The 17,255-nt window shown below is 39.0% G+C and overlaps 1 protein-coding gene across 1 annotated transcript in view; it reads right to left on the reverse strand.

Moving 5' to 3' along the window:
• Nucleotides 1–9,730: 9,730 nt before the first annotated feature.
• Nucleotides 9,731–17,255, reverse strand: part of ofcc1 (orofacial cleft 1 candidate 1) — a 163,393-nt gene continuing 155,868 nt past the window's right edge. The window contains 1 exon segment of the mRNA XM_037694000.1: nucleotides 9,731–10,060. Coding sequence (XP_037549928.1) covers nucleotides 9,731–10,060 — 330 coding nt within the window.

A 17,255-nucleotide genomic window follows, 5' to 3' on the forward strand; every position in this document is an offset into this window, starting at 1 on the left:
ATCCATCCATCATCCACCCATCCATCCACCCCCCACCCACTTATCCATCCATCCATCCATCCATCCATCCATCCATCCATCCATCCATCCATCCATCCATCCATCCATCCATCCATCCATCCATCCATCCATCTTCTGTCTAATGTTTTGACTTTTTGCTTACCATAATTATTCCATTTTAAATCTAGACAAAAGCAGGCCATGCACTCTCTGCTTACCTAAGTTGTATTTCCAATGTGTCAATAAAATATTTTATGACAACAGAAATCATAACCTTCACTCCAAAGCCAGCCCTCTCACATTGCGAGACCAAGTGTGACTTTAGAAGATGCTGTTTAGAAAAAGGATGCAGCTGCAGGTGTCAGTACCCGTGTAGGAGATCCGTGATGGGGATTTCCACCATTCCTGTTGGCATGAATCAGAGGAGGTGAAAGAGAGACGTGCGATACTGTTTTGTTTCATCCGAGCAATAATAGATCTGGTTACTGCCATCCTGAATGAAGGAAAGGTGTTTTTTTTTTATTTCCCTGCATGCATCAGAGTTCAGGTGAAAACAAGGCAATGATTTTTGTTCCTTTAAAGATATTGTTATGAACGACAGGGGTCATTGACAGAATTTTTCCTTAAACCATTTAAAAGAAACTGATGTTAGCTACTGCTAGCCTCGTTAGCTTCATCCCAGCACAGACAGGTTTTGGTTTGATATCAAATGTGTGTATGGATGAGAGTAATGGCAGACAGGAGAGGCATCCTTCTCATCCACGCAGCGTCGTGTCTGTCGAGCAGATTTGACACTGATGAGAGCAAACTGGACGGAGACGGCGTCCATCCAGTCGGAGGCCTCATCATTTTGGCTGCAGTCCTTTTGATCCTTCCTTCCGCGCTCTCTCCATCACTCTGTTTTTGTGTCAGTTTGTCCGTCTCCGTCTCTGCGGTCCAAAACCAGATAGACGAGCTGTCGCTGTCTTGGCATGACACACACCCTTTTGTTCTTTTGAGTTTTTCCACGACTGACCCCATCTACCCCCCCTCCCACCACCTCTATCCACCCTCTCACATGAGAATATGCACGCACCAACACTTCCTCCTGCGTTGTATGAGAGAACATCATGGAGGATGTGCATCGTGTAAAACAGCAGAGTTAATATCAACCCGATAGTTGTCATAAATTTATTCAAACAGGGTTTAAAAGCAAAAGTTCAACATATTAGGAAGTAGACATTTTTGCTGAGAGGTAGAAAGAGAGCGTTGTCACTTCTGGATGGTAAATATCTGATTCAATACTTTGACCATTAGACAATAAAACCAGAGCAAAGAGACTAACTCGGCTGTGGTCAAAGAAAATGACACATCTGTTCACGAGGCAACAAGACGTTCACCAAATTAAATCTAAAAACAGTTCTCTTTGGTTATTAGGCAGCATTATCATAACATTTCTAATATTTTCCTAAAACCATCTAATTTCTTTTTAGCTAACTTGCTATCAAGCGTTGCTTTCTAAACCTTTGCCAAGCGAACATGTTCTTTCACATAAAATGCAGAGCTAAGCCTTTAAGCATCGTTTAATGTGCATTTACTGAATAGATCATCAAAATGCACTCACCTCAGAAAACAACACGCCCTGTGAACAGTAAATGTAACGTTAACTCCAGGTCTACGAGAGCAAAACTGAATCATAGCGTTAAAAGTGCATTTCCTGCGAAAATGCAGTGTGAATGCTTGCAGCAGACAAACTTTCTGGAAAAACAGCTTAAATTAGCTAAAAAACATGCTGAAATATAGCTGAAATGGATGAACAAGCCTAACTTAGCAGAAGAAAGAAGAAAAAACACATATTAGCAGAATTTGGTTTAAATAAGCAGAAATTAGCACAAAAAATAGGAAATTTGCTAAAAAGGCTTAAATTGGCAACAAACAAAAAAATAGCTGAAAGTAGCTGAAAAAGCAGAAAAAGCTTAAACTACCAGTAAAAAATGGAAAGAGATTAAATGACCTCCAAAAATGTGGAATTAGCTGAAAAAGCTAAATTTAGCATAAAAACAGTTCAATAGCAGCTGAAGTAGCAGAAAATGATAAAACTAGCAGAGATAAGCTAAAAGGAGCATGAAAAGATGAAATGAGCAGAAATAAGTAAATTAGGCTGAAAGTAGCAGAAATCAGCACGGAAAACTTGAATTTATCTGAAAACTGTTAAAAATTGCTAACAAAATGTGTGTAGCTGAAAAGGTAGACCAAGCTTAAATTAGCAGAAGAAAGCAGAAAAAAATAAAAACTTTTGCTGAAAGAGGCAGAAATGGGCACAAAAAGGAATTATCTGAAAAAAGCTGAAATTAGCAAAGAACTGCTGAAAATGAGCTAAAAAAGCAGAAAGAAGCTTAATTTACTAGAAGAAAGTGGAGAGAGCACATCTTTGCTGAATTAGGCTGACAAAAGTTAAAATGATAGAAAAAAATGGAATTAGGTGAAAAATCTAAAATTAGCACAAAAACAGCTAAACAGCTGAAATAGCAGAAAAAGCTGAAACTTGCAGAAATCAACTGAAAGGAGCAGAACAAGCTGAAATTAGCAGAAGTTAGAAGAAGCACAAATATGTTGTAGTTGGCAGAAATATCTTGAAAGGATCACAAACAGCTGAAATTAGCAGAAAGTAGCTGAAAAAAAGTTTAAATTTGCAGAAAGAAGCTGGAGCAGAACAAAACGTGAAAGGAGCAGTAAAAGTTGTAAACAGATCTAAAGATATGAAGCATGTAAAATGTTTTTCAAAAAGCTAAAATTGCACCAATACCCAAAGTCATAGCACCCTTCTCCTGTGTTTCTTCTGTGAAGCCAAGATTCAACTTGTCTGCTGGATTCCTTAGATAGAGAACTTTACTAATTGGCTTTTATGTGAATGTTCCTGTAAAGTGCCCTGAGACAACTTTGTTGTGATTTGGAGCTATAGAAATAAACTGAATTGAATTGAATGAGCTGAATGTTTTGATTTATGATTTGTTGTAATAGCACAAAATTGTGGAACGAGGAAGATGCTGAAAAATGGATCACAATAGAGTGAATGCTTCCTAAACATTCACACTGTTACACCTCCACTCACTGGCCCTTAACTTAAAAACACAATAAACGTATATTTTCCACTCCTAAATAAGATGCCCTAAGCTGAAACAGGATCAGTTGTTTCTGATTCCTTTATGCAAATAAAAGTAACATCATATGCCCATATATGGCATGTGTGCTAGTCCTAGCTAGCAGCAGACTTTGGCACGCAGTAGTTTTCATATATTGCTTGAGGAAGATCAACTAATCACTAAATGCACCAAATCTTTTATTTTTTGGGGGTGGAAAAACACTTTGTTTAGTTCTTGTTAAATTTGTTGTCTCCAAATGTGAAAAGAGCACAAACTATGCAGAAAGTTAGCTCAAGTGCTGCTGTGTGTGACTCTTGTCCAAAAAAGTCACAGGTCAAAGGTGAAATCTACTTTGGTTCCCTGTGAAGGGGAACAACAGGTAATCTAATCTCGGTGAAGTCACCAGTTAAGATGCTGCTCTTTGTGAGGGCTGCTCTGAGGAATGATGAGTGTACGCTCAAATTTGTCATCCGCCAGACGGCTGGGTTTTGTCATTGTGTTACTTTGAAAACACTTTCAAAAATCCAGAAGCAACAACAAAAGCTGCAGACACCAAACAGACTAACAACTAAATTAGTCTTTGGTATGAGGGTGAGATTTGAAACAATCATTGTGACAAAAGTTTTTATATAATGATTTTTTATAATCCAATGACGCAATTCAAATATTTTTAATAGTGTGGAATGTGAAGCAATCTATTGTCATGCAATCGTAAATCAAAACGTTCAGCTCTTTCAAGACAATCCTGCTATGACTTTTGGTTTTGGTGCAACTTTAGCTTTTTGAAATATTTAGCCTTTTCTGCCATTTTTTTCCTCATAAAAAATGAACTGAGCTCATTTTCCTCCCTTCAAATCTTTAGATCTGTTTATAACCTTTTACTGCTCCTTTCACATTTTGTTCTGGTTCAGCTTCTTCCAGTTTCGTTGTGCAAAAAACTAAAAACAAAAACAGCTTCTTTCAGCTAATTTTGGTGTTTTTTCAGCTGTTTTGTGCTCCTTTCAAGACCTTTCTGCTAATTACAACATTTTTTGCGCTTCTTCTAACTTCTTTTTGCTGCTTCAGCTTGTTATGCTCCTTGCAGCTTATTTATGCAAGTTTCATTTTTTTCTACTATTTCAGCTACTATTTAGCTGGTTTCATGCAAATTTAAGCATTTTCAACAAATTCCACTTTTTTTTTTAGCTCATTTAAACTTTTTTCAGACTAATTCAGCAAAACTGTGCTCCCTCTACTTTCCTCTGCTAATTTAAGCTTGTTCTATGTTTTCAGTTAGCCTTTTTTTTAGCCAATTTCAGCTTTTTTCAGACAAATTTGTTTTTTTAAGTATATTCTGCTTTTAGCCTAATTAACATCTTTATGCTAGTTTCAGATTGTTCTGCAATTTCAGCTGTTTTATGCTAATTTTAGCATTTTCAGCTAATTCCACCTTTTTTATATATAGCTCATTTCAGCTCTTTCCGCTTCCTTCTGGTAGTTTAAACTTCTTTCTGCCTTTTTCGCTACTTTTTGCTAATTTCAGCTTTTTTCGCTAATTTCCAAAGTTTTGTGCTTATTTCTGACTAGTTAAGCCTAATTCAGCAAATATGTGTTAGTTCTGCTTTCTTCAGCAGATTTAGGCTTTTTCTTCCATTTCAGCTACATTTCAGCATGTTTTTAGCTAATTTCAGCTGTTTTTCCAGCAAGTTCTGCAACAAGCAATCACTGCATTTTCGCAGGAAATGCAATTTTTCTAACTGCATTTGTTAGAGGATTATCTTAATCATAAAAAAATTCAAAAAGGGTAAACGTTACAAAGCTAAACAACGTACAACGCTAATTACGATTGAATCCAACACTTCTATAAATGACTGAATAAATCAGCAAAACCTATGAGGAAGTAGTTTGGTAGCAAAAATCTACAGAAGACACTTCAAACAGGAAATGCAGCATTCACATAATTGGCAAGTAAACATCCAAATGACCCGTTTTCAGCGATTTGACATGTATTTAATGTTATTCTCTTCTTCATTTATCACTGTTAAACTTGTAAACCATGAATATATACCCAGAGAGACAATTATCAGGTCATATAATGATTATAACAAATGGACCCAATTTACTTAAGCGAATAAATTAGGACACGATAAACTTAAAGTCCAACAATCATGGAAAAACGGTTACTCTGAACCCCAGAGTAAATTTAAAAATGCCAATATTTCATTAATTTGTGTACATTTAGTTTGCAAGCGAACATTTTAGTGATCAGTCTAAACTATGGTTTAGAGGATTTATACGGCAGAAAATATGGTAAATATTTAACAATATCTTTGCTCTCCGTTTGCCTTCTTTTCCTTCCTTTCAGCTGGCAGGCATGATTGTCCCCATTGGTCGCTGTGTCTCTGAGGTGAAGGCCCACCCTGCAGCCATGCCCCCAGATGCAGAGTGTGATGAGCACAAGGCCACAAAGGCTTTCCCTGGAAACTCAGGGGAACAGGCGCATACATAAAGAGACAGGCTCATGCAGAATCACCCAGACATCCAGCACATATAAACACCCAGAGAGATAAACACAAAAGCATGTGGATGCACTCTTTCTCTGGTACACTTAAACACACGGAGACTCTGGCAGAGCATCAGAACCAGCAGACCCGCTGGTACTCCCTGGCACGGCAACTCGCAGCTAACATCGTCAGAAATAAACCACACACCAGATCAATATTTTCACTTTTCAGTTCATATTTAATCTTTATTTACCCAAATGCCGGAGTGGGACTGACACCTTTTTCACAAAGGCCAGGAAGACAATCCAGTGAAACTGGCATGAATGGAAACAATATTGCAAGTTCATGCAGGAGTTAAAGGGAGCTGACGATAGTCTGTTCAGTATTCAGCTGGTAAATTCTCAACATCTTAGTGCCACGTAAACATTGTTTTACTAATCTCTGTTGCGTGTCGCTGCTAGGCGGCTGGTTTACACGCAGACGGGCCATTTTTATGAGGCTTTGTGAACAAATCATGAGGCTTTTGAAGCAGCACCTGTATGAAGAAATTGAGTTTTGTAAATCTAGGGTTGGATTTAAAAGCTTTTGTCATGAATAATTAAAACTATTTCTATTATTTTGCCTGACGCAAAAAATAGCAACTCTTAGATAAACATATTCACTTTTATTAATGGGGCTTTATTGTGAGTTGCTCATTGATTTAAAGTATAAACAAGATGGCAAACAAAATTTCCCATCTTTAGCCCCCTTATCTTGAAACGTTTGCCCAAGGCCTTGATATAATCACAAAACCAGTGCACCTCAGTGGGACCAATTTCTGAATTTCTCCAAACAAACCCAATCCAGCACAGAGTCATCTGTTATTGACACAAAGAGCCTAATCCTGCCTACCATTAACTATCTCTTGTAAGAGTGAAGCTCTCATGTCTGAGTTGGATAACTAGCCATCACTCCTGCCTGTTGGCTACACACCTGCACCAGCAGCACTCAGAGGCAGGCCTGGGCCCCAGGAGAACACACGCACACACACACACACAAACTGATGTTTAAATTTAAGTATGTGTATTCATTTCACAAGTACACTCACTAATAAGTCCCTCCTGCACACCCACACGTGCACGCACAGCCACCGACATGCACACCTTGCCTATTTGTCACTCACTGACTGTCTGTTTGCCAGGGCCGTGGCAATTATGGCTTACAAATAAATGCCAGGTGCTAAAGCAACACCCAGCGCGCCGAGGTAAATTAGTAATATTAGGAATGTGCTCTCATCATTTGCAGTCAATTTTCTGTCACTAATGAGATTTAAAAAAACAACGCTGTCAGTCAAATGAGAGAGAGAGGAAAACCATTTCCATTTTTCTTATTTCCTTTTCTTCCTAATCAAGCTGTAAGTTTAATAATCATGAAAATAGCAGGACATGGCAGCGCTGCTTAATTACATTTTAAATATCGTGGAGTTTCCAGACCTTTGGAAATGTCATTTCATGTGACATTGGACTGATATTGCAAACGCATGCGGCGCACATTGTGAAAATATAATTGCCTCGTGGATACGCCGAGGGAATGGCGAAATAAAAGCACAAACAATTATTGTTGAAAGGAATGTAACAGAGTAACGAGAATGAAGCCTGTTTTAGGAGACCACGACCTATCCTCTGAGACGTCTCAGCCTCCTAACCTGGTTACCCTCCTCCACCCCCCATCTCCTCCCTCCAGGGTGGACTGTCAGTGTGGATGATGGTGGTGGTGACCAGAAGAGGGCAGACATACTGTATTTAATCCCAGATCTGATCATCTCCACCTACCTGTCCTTTTTTTATTTTATTTTATTTTTTTATTTATTTTATCGTTTCTCTCTTCAAAATGTCTGAATCTGAGTCTTGAAGCGCCGCTCAGTTCGGCACATCAGCCATCTTTTTGAACTGGACCCTGGAGGTTAGCATCAAAAGTGCATTTAGACCTCTCTGCAAGTTGATTTGTACAGCATCATTTGTACACAAGGTCATTCAAAGTGGTTCATAGAGACACGGACATAAAAAAAAACAAACAGAAAAAATTACATTAAAATGAAAGAAACTTGAAAAGAATTACATAAAAGTTTAAGCATTAACTACCATATTTTTCACCCTATCCGTCACAGTTTTTTTGTATAATTTGCATGCCCTGCGACTTATACACCGAAGCGACTTATTTATGTTTTTTTTCCCATATTTATAAACTAATTTTTGGCTGAAATATGACATTCATTCTGACACTGAAAATATTGAGCACTACCATTTTTAGCCACTAGATGGCACTCGAGTAGTATGGCATGCTGTTGTGTCATGTAATAGGTAAATATGGCTACTAATGACACAATCAGCTTGCCATAGACTGCCACCTTCGTCCAGCTCCGGGATCATGCCTGGAGAAACCGTCAAATCAGCTTCATTTTGCTGCGCCGCTCCAGCAAAATTCAGGTAATTTTACCGTTGAAGTGCATTTATTAAGTAAAAGTTCAACTGAGACACACCTTTACTATAATGTCAAGCAAACAAATAATTAATTTAGGTGCTTACCTTGTTCAATTTTGAAGAAATACGCTGCGTTCCACCTTCCTGATTTCCTTTCTTTGCGCACTCCTGGAGCACCGAGGCAACAAATACTTTTGAAATACAGCTGATTTGGGGCAGGGCAGTCGACTCGCAACCCGAAGGTCCCAGGCTCGATCCCCGGTCATTGCACATCTTGTGGTGTCTCTGCGCAGGACACATCATCCCCAGTTGCTCCCCGGGCTCTTTCCACAGCTGCTCATTGCTCCACCTGGTGGTGGATGGGTTAAATGCAGAGAGCCAATTTTGCCATTGTATGGGAACATACAATGATGACAATATATACACATTATTATTAATATAATTATTATTAAATACCTTTTTTAAGGAAAAGTTAAACTGAGACACACTTGTACTATAAAGTCGTGCAAACAAATAATTGTTTTTAGGTGGTTATATTGTTAAATTTCGAAGAAATGCACAGTGAGTCGTAGCTCTGCGTGTTCCCGCGGCTGCGAATCGGCTTTTGAAATGCAGCTGATTTAACCATCAAAGTGCATTTAGTAAGGAAAAGTTCAACTGAGACAAACCTTTGCTATAATTTTGAGCAAAAAAATACTTGTTTTTAAGTGTTAATCTTGTTCAGTTCTTGTTAAAGTCCTCCCGTGCACGCTCCCGGCAATGGCAACCGCCATTTGGCAGCCAATCGATTTTTGGCACCACATTTCCAGGTTGTCAGCGTTGACGCATAATAGATGTGACTTATACGGCGACGCGACGTATTAGTTTTTCCACTTTATTAGACATATTTGGACTGATGCGACTTATAGGATGGTGCAACGTGTACGGCGGAACATACGGTAATAGAAACAAGTTGTCATCTTCGTGGGAAGCTGCAGAAAACAGAAATGTTTTCAGTTCTGCTTTAAATACACCAAAAGTTTTTGTTCCGCTCACATTTTCAGATTTTAATTTTTGTTCCTGGAATCACTATAAACATGTCCCTGATGACTTGACATGTAGTCAGCATGTTGATTAGGTCATAACTGCACTAAGGCGACAATCCTGAATTTCACTGTTTGCACATCAACAACAGAGTTTGAACATTTGTTGCACAATAGAAACATTGTCCAAGTAATATACACCAACGTGTCACCACAAGTGTTTATACTATTGCACAAAAAGTAACCGTCCTTTTATCCACCCCCGTAGTTAACTGTTGTTTTATCAGATAAACCATAAATCATGCATTTGGTGCCACATATATTTCACTGCATTGGTTACATCTTGTTTTCAGAGATAGTAATGGGGAACTGAAACGAGCTCCACGTACGATTAACAGATTGTGCGCAAATGCAACCACTGCCTGACAGAGGCTTACATGTGCCCCCTCATCCAGGAAAGGACAAGGTGACAGACAGCAGTGGACATTATTACATATTGATTCAAATCCCTCCTTCGTTCTTTGTTTCATCTGATCGAAAGGAAGCACACTGTTTTTCTCTCTTTCATGTACATTTCTGTTTTTTGTTCTAAATATTCCCTACGGTATCTTTTAATACTTTGGTGCTTGAGGCCTTCGCATGCCTCAGGCCGCCACCATCGCCTCTTCTTTGTACCAGTGAGTCAGTGGTGCTTGCACAGGGCTAGCTAACTTGCTGATGAAATGTAAATGGGCAGTAATGAGCACAATCACAGCCACTTGAGGGGAAATCCGCCACAACCAACCACACAGTCCAATTTCTCCGTCATTCGTCACGTCCTGATAGACGTGACCAAGTCCCAGGGTTGGCGTGTGACTGACGGGGCCTGGCGCCTGCACTGGAGGGACCAAACTGGGCCTCTGGAGTGGTCCTTCACGAGTGACCGCGGGGACAGGGATGGTGATGGCGGCTTGTGTCTCGCTGGCCATTCTAAACTGGTCCATTAATTACATAAAACCCTTAGAGAAAATTAACAGGCAAATTTAATAACAGGAAGGAGGCGGAGGGTGTGTGTGTGTGTGTGAGGGATTGCAGTGATGCTATCCACCCCCTGCTACTGCAAAAGAGAAATGCTTCAAGCTTATTGTCACCATGGACACTCATCTAACAAGGCTTTCTGACACTTAAGGTCAATGATTTAGAACCCAACAACAGGTTTAGTGCGGGCAATGAATTACAACACTTTGGGCAATAAATTGTCACATTTAATGTTAAACCATTCCATAGCAATTATGAGACCTTAGTGTTACGGTTCCTTTAATTGGTGATTTGTGACAAACCATGAAAGGTTATTCTCCACATGGAATTTGATGACATTGAAAAGGCTTCATTAAAATGTGACATCTTTTAACTATAATATCACACCTTCCTCTTGCTTATAAGGCGTTTTATTTATTGTTAATACTTGGTGTTTTAAAACCAGTAATAGAATTGTGATTCACCTAATAGTTTAAACAAATGATGGTGGATTTGAGTAGTGAATGTTTGTAGTTTTTGAGATGAGGGTTTTTCTAGACTGGCATTGATCAGGGAATGCAAAAAAACAACAACAAAAACTTAATGTTTTTGGTGTAAGATGTTCAAGCGGGCAGGAGTTATAAAAACAGTGTTAGGTTTGATTTTTTTGCTTGTCTGTGGTGGGACAGAGTGACAGATCTTGGCAAGTGAACGGAGATTTTATCCACCACCAGGCACAATGGTGGAGCCAGAGGGTGGCCATTGGTGGCCTTGACCACCACTGATTAAACCTCAGTTTACCCACCAACCACTATACCGAGGAAACTATAGCTTTAAGCAATATAAAAACTAGAAAGAATAGTTTCATTAAATAATGGGGGTGGCCATTTTACATATATTCTATGGCTGTGGCCATTTTGGATTTTGATGTGGAAACACAATTTTTGACGGTGGCCTGTCTTACACCTAGATGCATCCACACGCCAAAATGGATGTCAACAAGTTGCTTATTTTTCAAGTTATCCAGCTCACAAAATGGATGGACATATATGGGGGCAGCCATCTTGGATTTTGACATGGCAAACCAATTTTGGACAGGGACCTTTTTCTTTTAGAAGTTTGTAACTCACTTAATTTTCAAATAATCCATTTCACATGATTTACAGATCAACGGATGGACAAAGGGCATTTCCAAGTTCCCTCTGCTCCCCATCGTGGGACAACACAATGGACAAATCAAGTCAACACAAAAAAGCCCAACCACAATATTTAAGTAAATTAATACTATTCTTCAAATTAGCATACATACTCTAAAATGTAAAAAAAATATATATATTTTTGAACCAGAGTTCCTTTCATGTCCTATTATGAACATTGTGCTTTGGGGCATCTTTAGGCTGTTTTTTCATTCATTCATTTAACCTTTATTTAAACAGATAAATCACATTGAGCCTCAAAGACTCATTTACAAGGGAGACCTGTTTGGACAGACAAAAAACAGTGGTAAACTGGACACATGTAGGTCACCAGCAACCTGTCACATTCACACCTTTATTCCAATTTATTGAGTTTAGTTTATGGAAAATACCAAATATAATGTTGGACCTTTAAGGTGATTACCAAAGAGTTCTTGGTTGAAACGTTCCCACAACAGATCATCAGTTGAGGATACTGCACCTCTCAGTTCCTGAGTTAGATTTTTACAGGATTTATTTTATTCCTCATTTGATTTTCAGATACTGTTCTTCTACCACAATATGTTATTTAGGTCTGACACTCCTTTCCCCAATTTATTTGGCCCAATACACAATATGAATGTCCTCGGGGCTCAATGGGATTTACCTGTCTAAATAAAGGTTGAATTAATATGCTATCATGGTCAAGTATTGGACTGGAGAGGAAAATTATGGAATGAACCTTCAGAACTTATGAGCTTCTTTCAACCAGGATGGGACTTGTTCATGTTTGAGCTTGTGACATGAATCCTGGCAGAACATTGGTGGGTCAAGCTCTTAATGAACATTGACCCATAGACTATACTTAACACACAGAGAACTACTTGATGTGGTGGAACAGTAATGGAGAGAACTTTGTGAGAAATGACTTGCTTTCAATTCAATTCAAAAATACTTTGTTAATCCCAGAGGGAAATTAAATGTTGTAGCTCATTCTCCTGGTTTCATTAAAGAGTTGTTCTAGATGCTGATGGCTGTGGGCAGGAAGGATCTCTTGTGGCGGTCCGTCGGATCTAAAGAAACTGGCCACAGATTTGTTTACTTAGACTTGGCGGGCCTCTCGGTCCTCCTGGGCAGCAGGACCACCTGAATGTTGGTCAGAACTCCTCCCAGAGCGATGGTCCCTCATCTCAGCAGCTTGTTGAGCTCCTCATCATTGCAAACAGTCAGCTGCAGGTGTCGGGGGGATGATCCTGGTCTTCTTGTTTTCACAAGCCATGTTTCCCACCAGCCCCAGGATTTTGGTGGTCAGGTACTCGAGCTCCGACACCAGGTAGACGGAGATGCATCCACGGTGCCTCCTTTACAACTCATTTGGGATTTGGGGCTGTAGTTGAGGTATTATTTGAACTTTGAAATGTTAATCAGCTGCAAAGAAAAAGGTCATCGTAGGTCATGTGATTAGCCCTGTATTTTAAAATGTAGAACAACCATTTCATATTATCACGTAATTGTTATCCAAAATTGAGATTTCACTGTAACTTACCCACATAGATTAATGCAATGCATTATGGTGTGAGGTAAACCCACTTAGCTATATCACTGTGCGCTGGGAGGTTTGTAAAAGGAAATTTAAGCTATAAGAGCAAGTGGAAATCCCAGGGTACCGTCACTACATTAAAATGCTCAGTATACAGAATTTTTGCATAGTTCTCTCACTCACTCCACTGTTCAAAGTTAGATATGCTAATGCAGAAAGTAGTCAAGTAGAATGGTAATATTCCAATGTGCTTGATGTGATAGAAAACAGAAGCAAAACCATCAGCTTGGCATATATCAAATTACTGTATCTGCATGTGTGTGTGTAGATATGGAAAATAGAAGGAGTGAAGAGTTTGGGGCTCCTGTGGCCCACTTCTTCTCCTTCTCTTCTGTATTCCCTCTTCCTCTGTGGTGCTGTCAGCCTCCCAGGGGTCGGATCAGTTTGCTGCAATAGGTAGGCCGAGGCTATCAAAGTACATGCTTTAACTTTTTAAGACTTTGCAGGTTGGCTTTGTTCTCATTTTCTCTCTGTTGTGTGGGCTCTCCTGGGCCCTTGGTTGAGGAGTATCTCTAGGTGCTGGCAAGTGGCTTTGGGCTATTAAAAAAAGAAAAGAAAAAAGCAGGGCATCTACTGGGAGACGCAGAGTTTTTCAAATTGAGTTTGAGCATAAATGAATGTCTTCAAGTCTAGAAAAAAATACAACACAATCTCTCTTTGTACAATAAATTAGGCACACCATTTTCTGAATGATGCGCTTAATTGAGAGTTGCGTAATCATGCTATCTTTTCACACGTTCGTCAGTTTCTACATCTCTGTAGTTTTTCCAAAGTCATGAACCAGTGCCATCCCCATGACTTCAATCCACATTCATGCACGCATTAAACACATCTGCTCTAACTACCATGATTTCAACCCTTACACCCCTACCAACAAAAAATGTAGGAAAAAAAAAACAGGCTCAAAGCTAGTGGGATGATTTGATTAGCAATGATATCCGAAAACGGCCTCATCGTGCTAACAAGATTATGCTGAGGCCCTGTCTGTTGTCAGTGCTGGAAATTTGCTAGGTGATTAAAACTCTCTCTCCCTGCTCAAACAAGAGCCTTGGCTCGCCAGTGAGACCGTTGCCAGGTAACAAGACATGACTGGTGTTTTGAAGTTATTGCATACGCAAACAGCTGAAGCTACAGGAGACTGCCAAGAGACAGAAGTGGGAAAACTTTGGCCCCAGACAGATTCAAAAGCTTCACTCACTGGACGTACAGCAGCTAATAAAAGTGAATCTCTTAGTTCCACTTTAATTATTTATCATTGATACAAGGGATCCATGTTATTCCAAACTGAGTACAAGTATGTACATTTTGAATACTTGTCAGTACAAGTACTTAAAAATGACATTACACTTCTTCGTCTTCTTTCAGCTGCTCCTTTCTTCAGGAGTGGCAACACCAAGCCATCTTACATGAGGATTTGGCAAACATTTCCTTTATGTCAGATGTCCCTCCTGACGCAACCGTCGAGCTATCGCAGCCCACATTTGTGGAGCAGAGGGCTACCCTCTAGGTGCCATGGGGAGCAGATGGGGTGTTAAGGGCATTGCTTAAGGGCTCACAGTGGGGCAAATGAAAATGGAGGTAGGTGTGGGTGCTTCATCTTTCCAACCCACATTTTGATGCAACGGTCAGGGGATTTAAACCGGCGACGTACCGATCACATGTTCACCTTCTCTTAACCACTGCACCGCAACGTCCTCAATTAGCAGAACCTCTAATAATGAATTGTATGTTCTATAATGTGTTTGTAAGTTGAAAATTATTTTTTGTTTCATTGAAGCATACATCATGAAGAAAAAAAACATCAGTTTTAACGGTCATCGTAACAGTCATTTCCAGCACAACAGAGGCACCATTCCTACCCAATAACTGTGCTAAAACCTGAAAATAAGCAACATAAATAAAACAATGAAACAATGGACAGAGTTTTGTTCACTCACCTCCTTAAAAGACTTCCAGCTCGCAGCAGCATCTCGACTCGAGTCGAAATGGCAAAAAACACATTTTGAAGCATTAGCCTAGCGTTTGCTTAGCACCTTTCTCTTGCTTAGTTTTACTGTCATGAACTCATTCACCGCTCTCATACTAATTCATATTATCCTTTCATGGACCTAAGTGATGATGATAATAAACGTTTTCATCATGTTGCCAGGGACTGAGTAGCGAGATTGTCTGGAATCTCGTGTTCCAATTCGTATATACCAATGGCACTCATTGGGTCAGTTGTAGCTTTTTTTTTCTGGTGGTGTTTATCAGTGGCTACACTGAAAGGTGAACTTCACATTTGCTTCAAGTGGTACCAGTACAATGGTATCACAGTGTTTTTATAAGTACAAGTACATGCATGCATCAGAACCAATACCTGATACCGGTATAGGTATTGATGCATCCCTAATTGGTACTAGGGGTCTAAATGATTAGTCGACTAGTCTACCAGTTGATTCTAGGACATCTCGTGAGTTATTAAATTTCACGTCAACTAGTCGCAGTCGGTGATTGTGTCACGTGATCAGCGCCGGGCCGCTAGCTACAAAACAGATTCCTCCAAGCAGATGAATGGCAAAGTCTTGCCAAACAGGTAGAAATTCATCAACAGTGTCAAGGTATTTCACTAAAATGATGTTGTTTTTAGTTTTATTTTATTTAATCCACTAAATAAAATAAAATAAAAACAGGGGGGCGCACCACTTCTGGTGGAGAATCCTCCACTGCCACGGTGGCTTATTTTATTTAGTGGATTAAATAAAGTAAAAGTAACATTTGCAGCTTGATAGTAGTTGTTGGTTTTTTTTTGTAACTTATTTACAGTATGATAAATGGTAGGAGCATAAATATACACTCCCAATGTTTTTTTTTTTTTGTAAATAATAAATTACTTTTTTTGTAAATAATGTCTTGAGTTCCCATGACCTCACATCAACTAGTGGACGTCGGCTTGACTTTTGATCATTTTGAAGTCGACTTTAAAAACCATGTAGTCGCTCAACCCCTAATTGGTACGCAAACATCCACTAATGTAAATTAAATGTGAAAATTATACAACTGTATAGCTACCTTATTTTTTTACACCTTTAAAGACACTTAAGGTGTTGTAGGATGTATAAATAAAACTTTTATTTTAAACACCAACATGCCATTTTTTACTTGACAAATTTGACTCTACAGTCTTTTTTCTGTTAGCAAAAATGGCTAAAGCTAAATGCTCTGATTTGAGCAACGAGCAAAATCCCAGAGGCATTATTTGTTAAATTAAAGAAGGATTTAACAACAGCTTATCTTTTCACCTCCAAAGTAGTTTTCAAACTGGAGTCAAGTTTCTGAATCTTCAACTTTCAGTTTAGCATAAGAAGGGTATTAATTTGTTTCTCCAGCTCTGTATTTATTCAATTGGATTATGTATGCATGGAGGACCTAATGAGGGCTTAAAAATGCAATTATTGCTTAAGCAAAAAGTGTGACTTTTTTGATAAATGTTTCTCTTCCCTAATAAATGGAGAATCAACAGACTTAGGAAACTGCTTTATTCAGAGCTTGAAATTAGCCCATCAATCACTGGCTGAATTTGTTAACTATTTCTCTCTTTATCGCCTCCTTCTTCCGCTCTCGTCTTTCCTCAGAGGTCTGTGATATGCAAAGTGGAGGAAGAGAGAGGGGGAGAAGAAAAGGAAGAGGTAACAAATATGATAATTGTGAACAAATCATCAGGAAAGTCATCAGACTGGGGTCAAAAAGAACACATTCAGGTTTAGGTTATAGTATCTTGTAACAAGTGAACTATGATAATGAGGCACATTTATAATTCATAAAGTCTATAGGTGCACAGGTCAGTGGTGCCATGTGAGCAAGGTTAATCATAAGCAACAAGGTCAGGCGGTGCCAAAAGGTCACCCTGATTGTTTATGAACATATTGATTTTGTTTACAGAACAATGAGCATCACCGAGTGGCATGTGTGCATTTTCTTTTATTGATTTGATGGATTCTTATCCTTGTGTGGCCAGCTAATATATAGTTGACCTCAAATAGATGAACTCTTATAATATTTAAGAAAATCCTTCACTGGACCGAAACTGACCCAATCAATCACAGCCACTGATGGCGTGTAAACAAATAAAACTAATATTCTAATTTATTTATTTTATTATTTGCTGGGAATCTAATCTGACTTGTAGGGCTCAATGGTGACCAAACAACGGAAGGTGCAGGGATAGACATGGACAAAAATAAAGTACAAAGTTTGTACGAGGAATCTAAGATTTACTCATTAAAGTCAGAAAAAAAATGTGGGAATTATTTTTTGTAACTTATTTTTACTCTATTCTCTGGTCTTGCAGTCATTTTATCTTTTAGCTAAAGTCTTGATGATTTTAGCTTTTAGCTACTGTCTTGATGATTTTATCTT

This window comes from Nematolebias whitei, chromosome 20 (assembly GCF_014905685.2).
Source record: "Nematolebias whitei isolate Nwh7 chromosome 20, NemWhi1, whole genome shotgun sequence".
NCBI classification, from domain to species: Eukaryota; Metazoa; Chordata; class Actinopteri; order Cyprinodontiformes; family Rivulidae; genus Nematolebias; species Nematolebias whitei.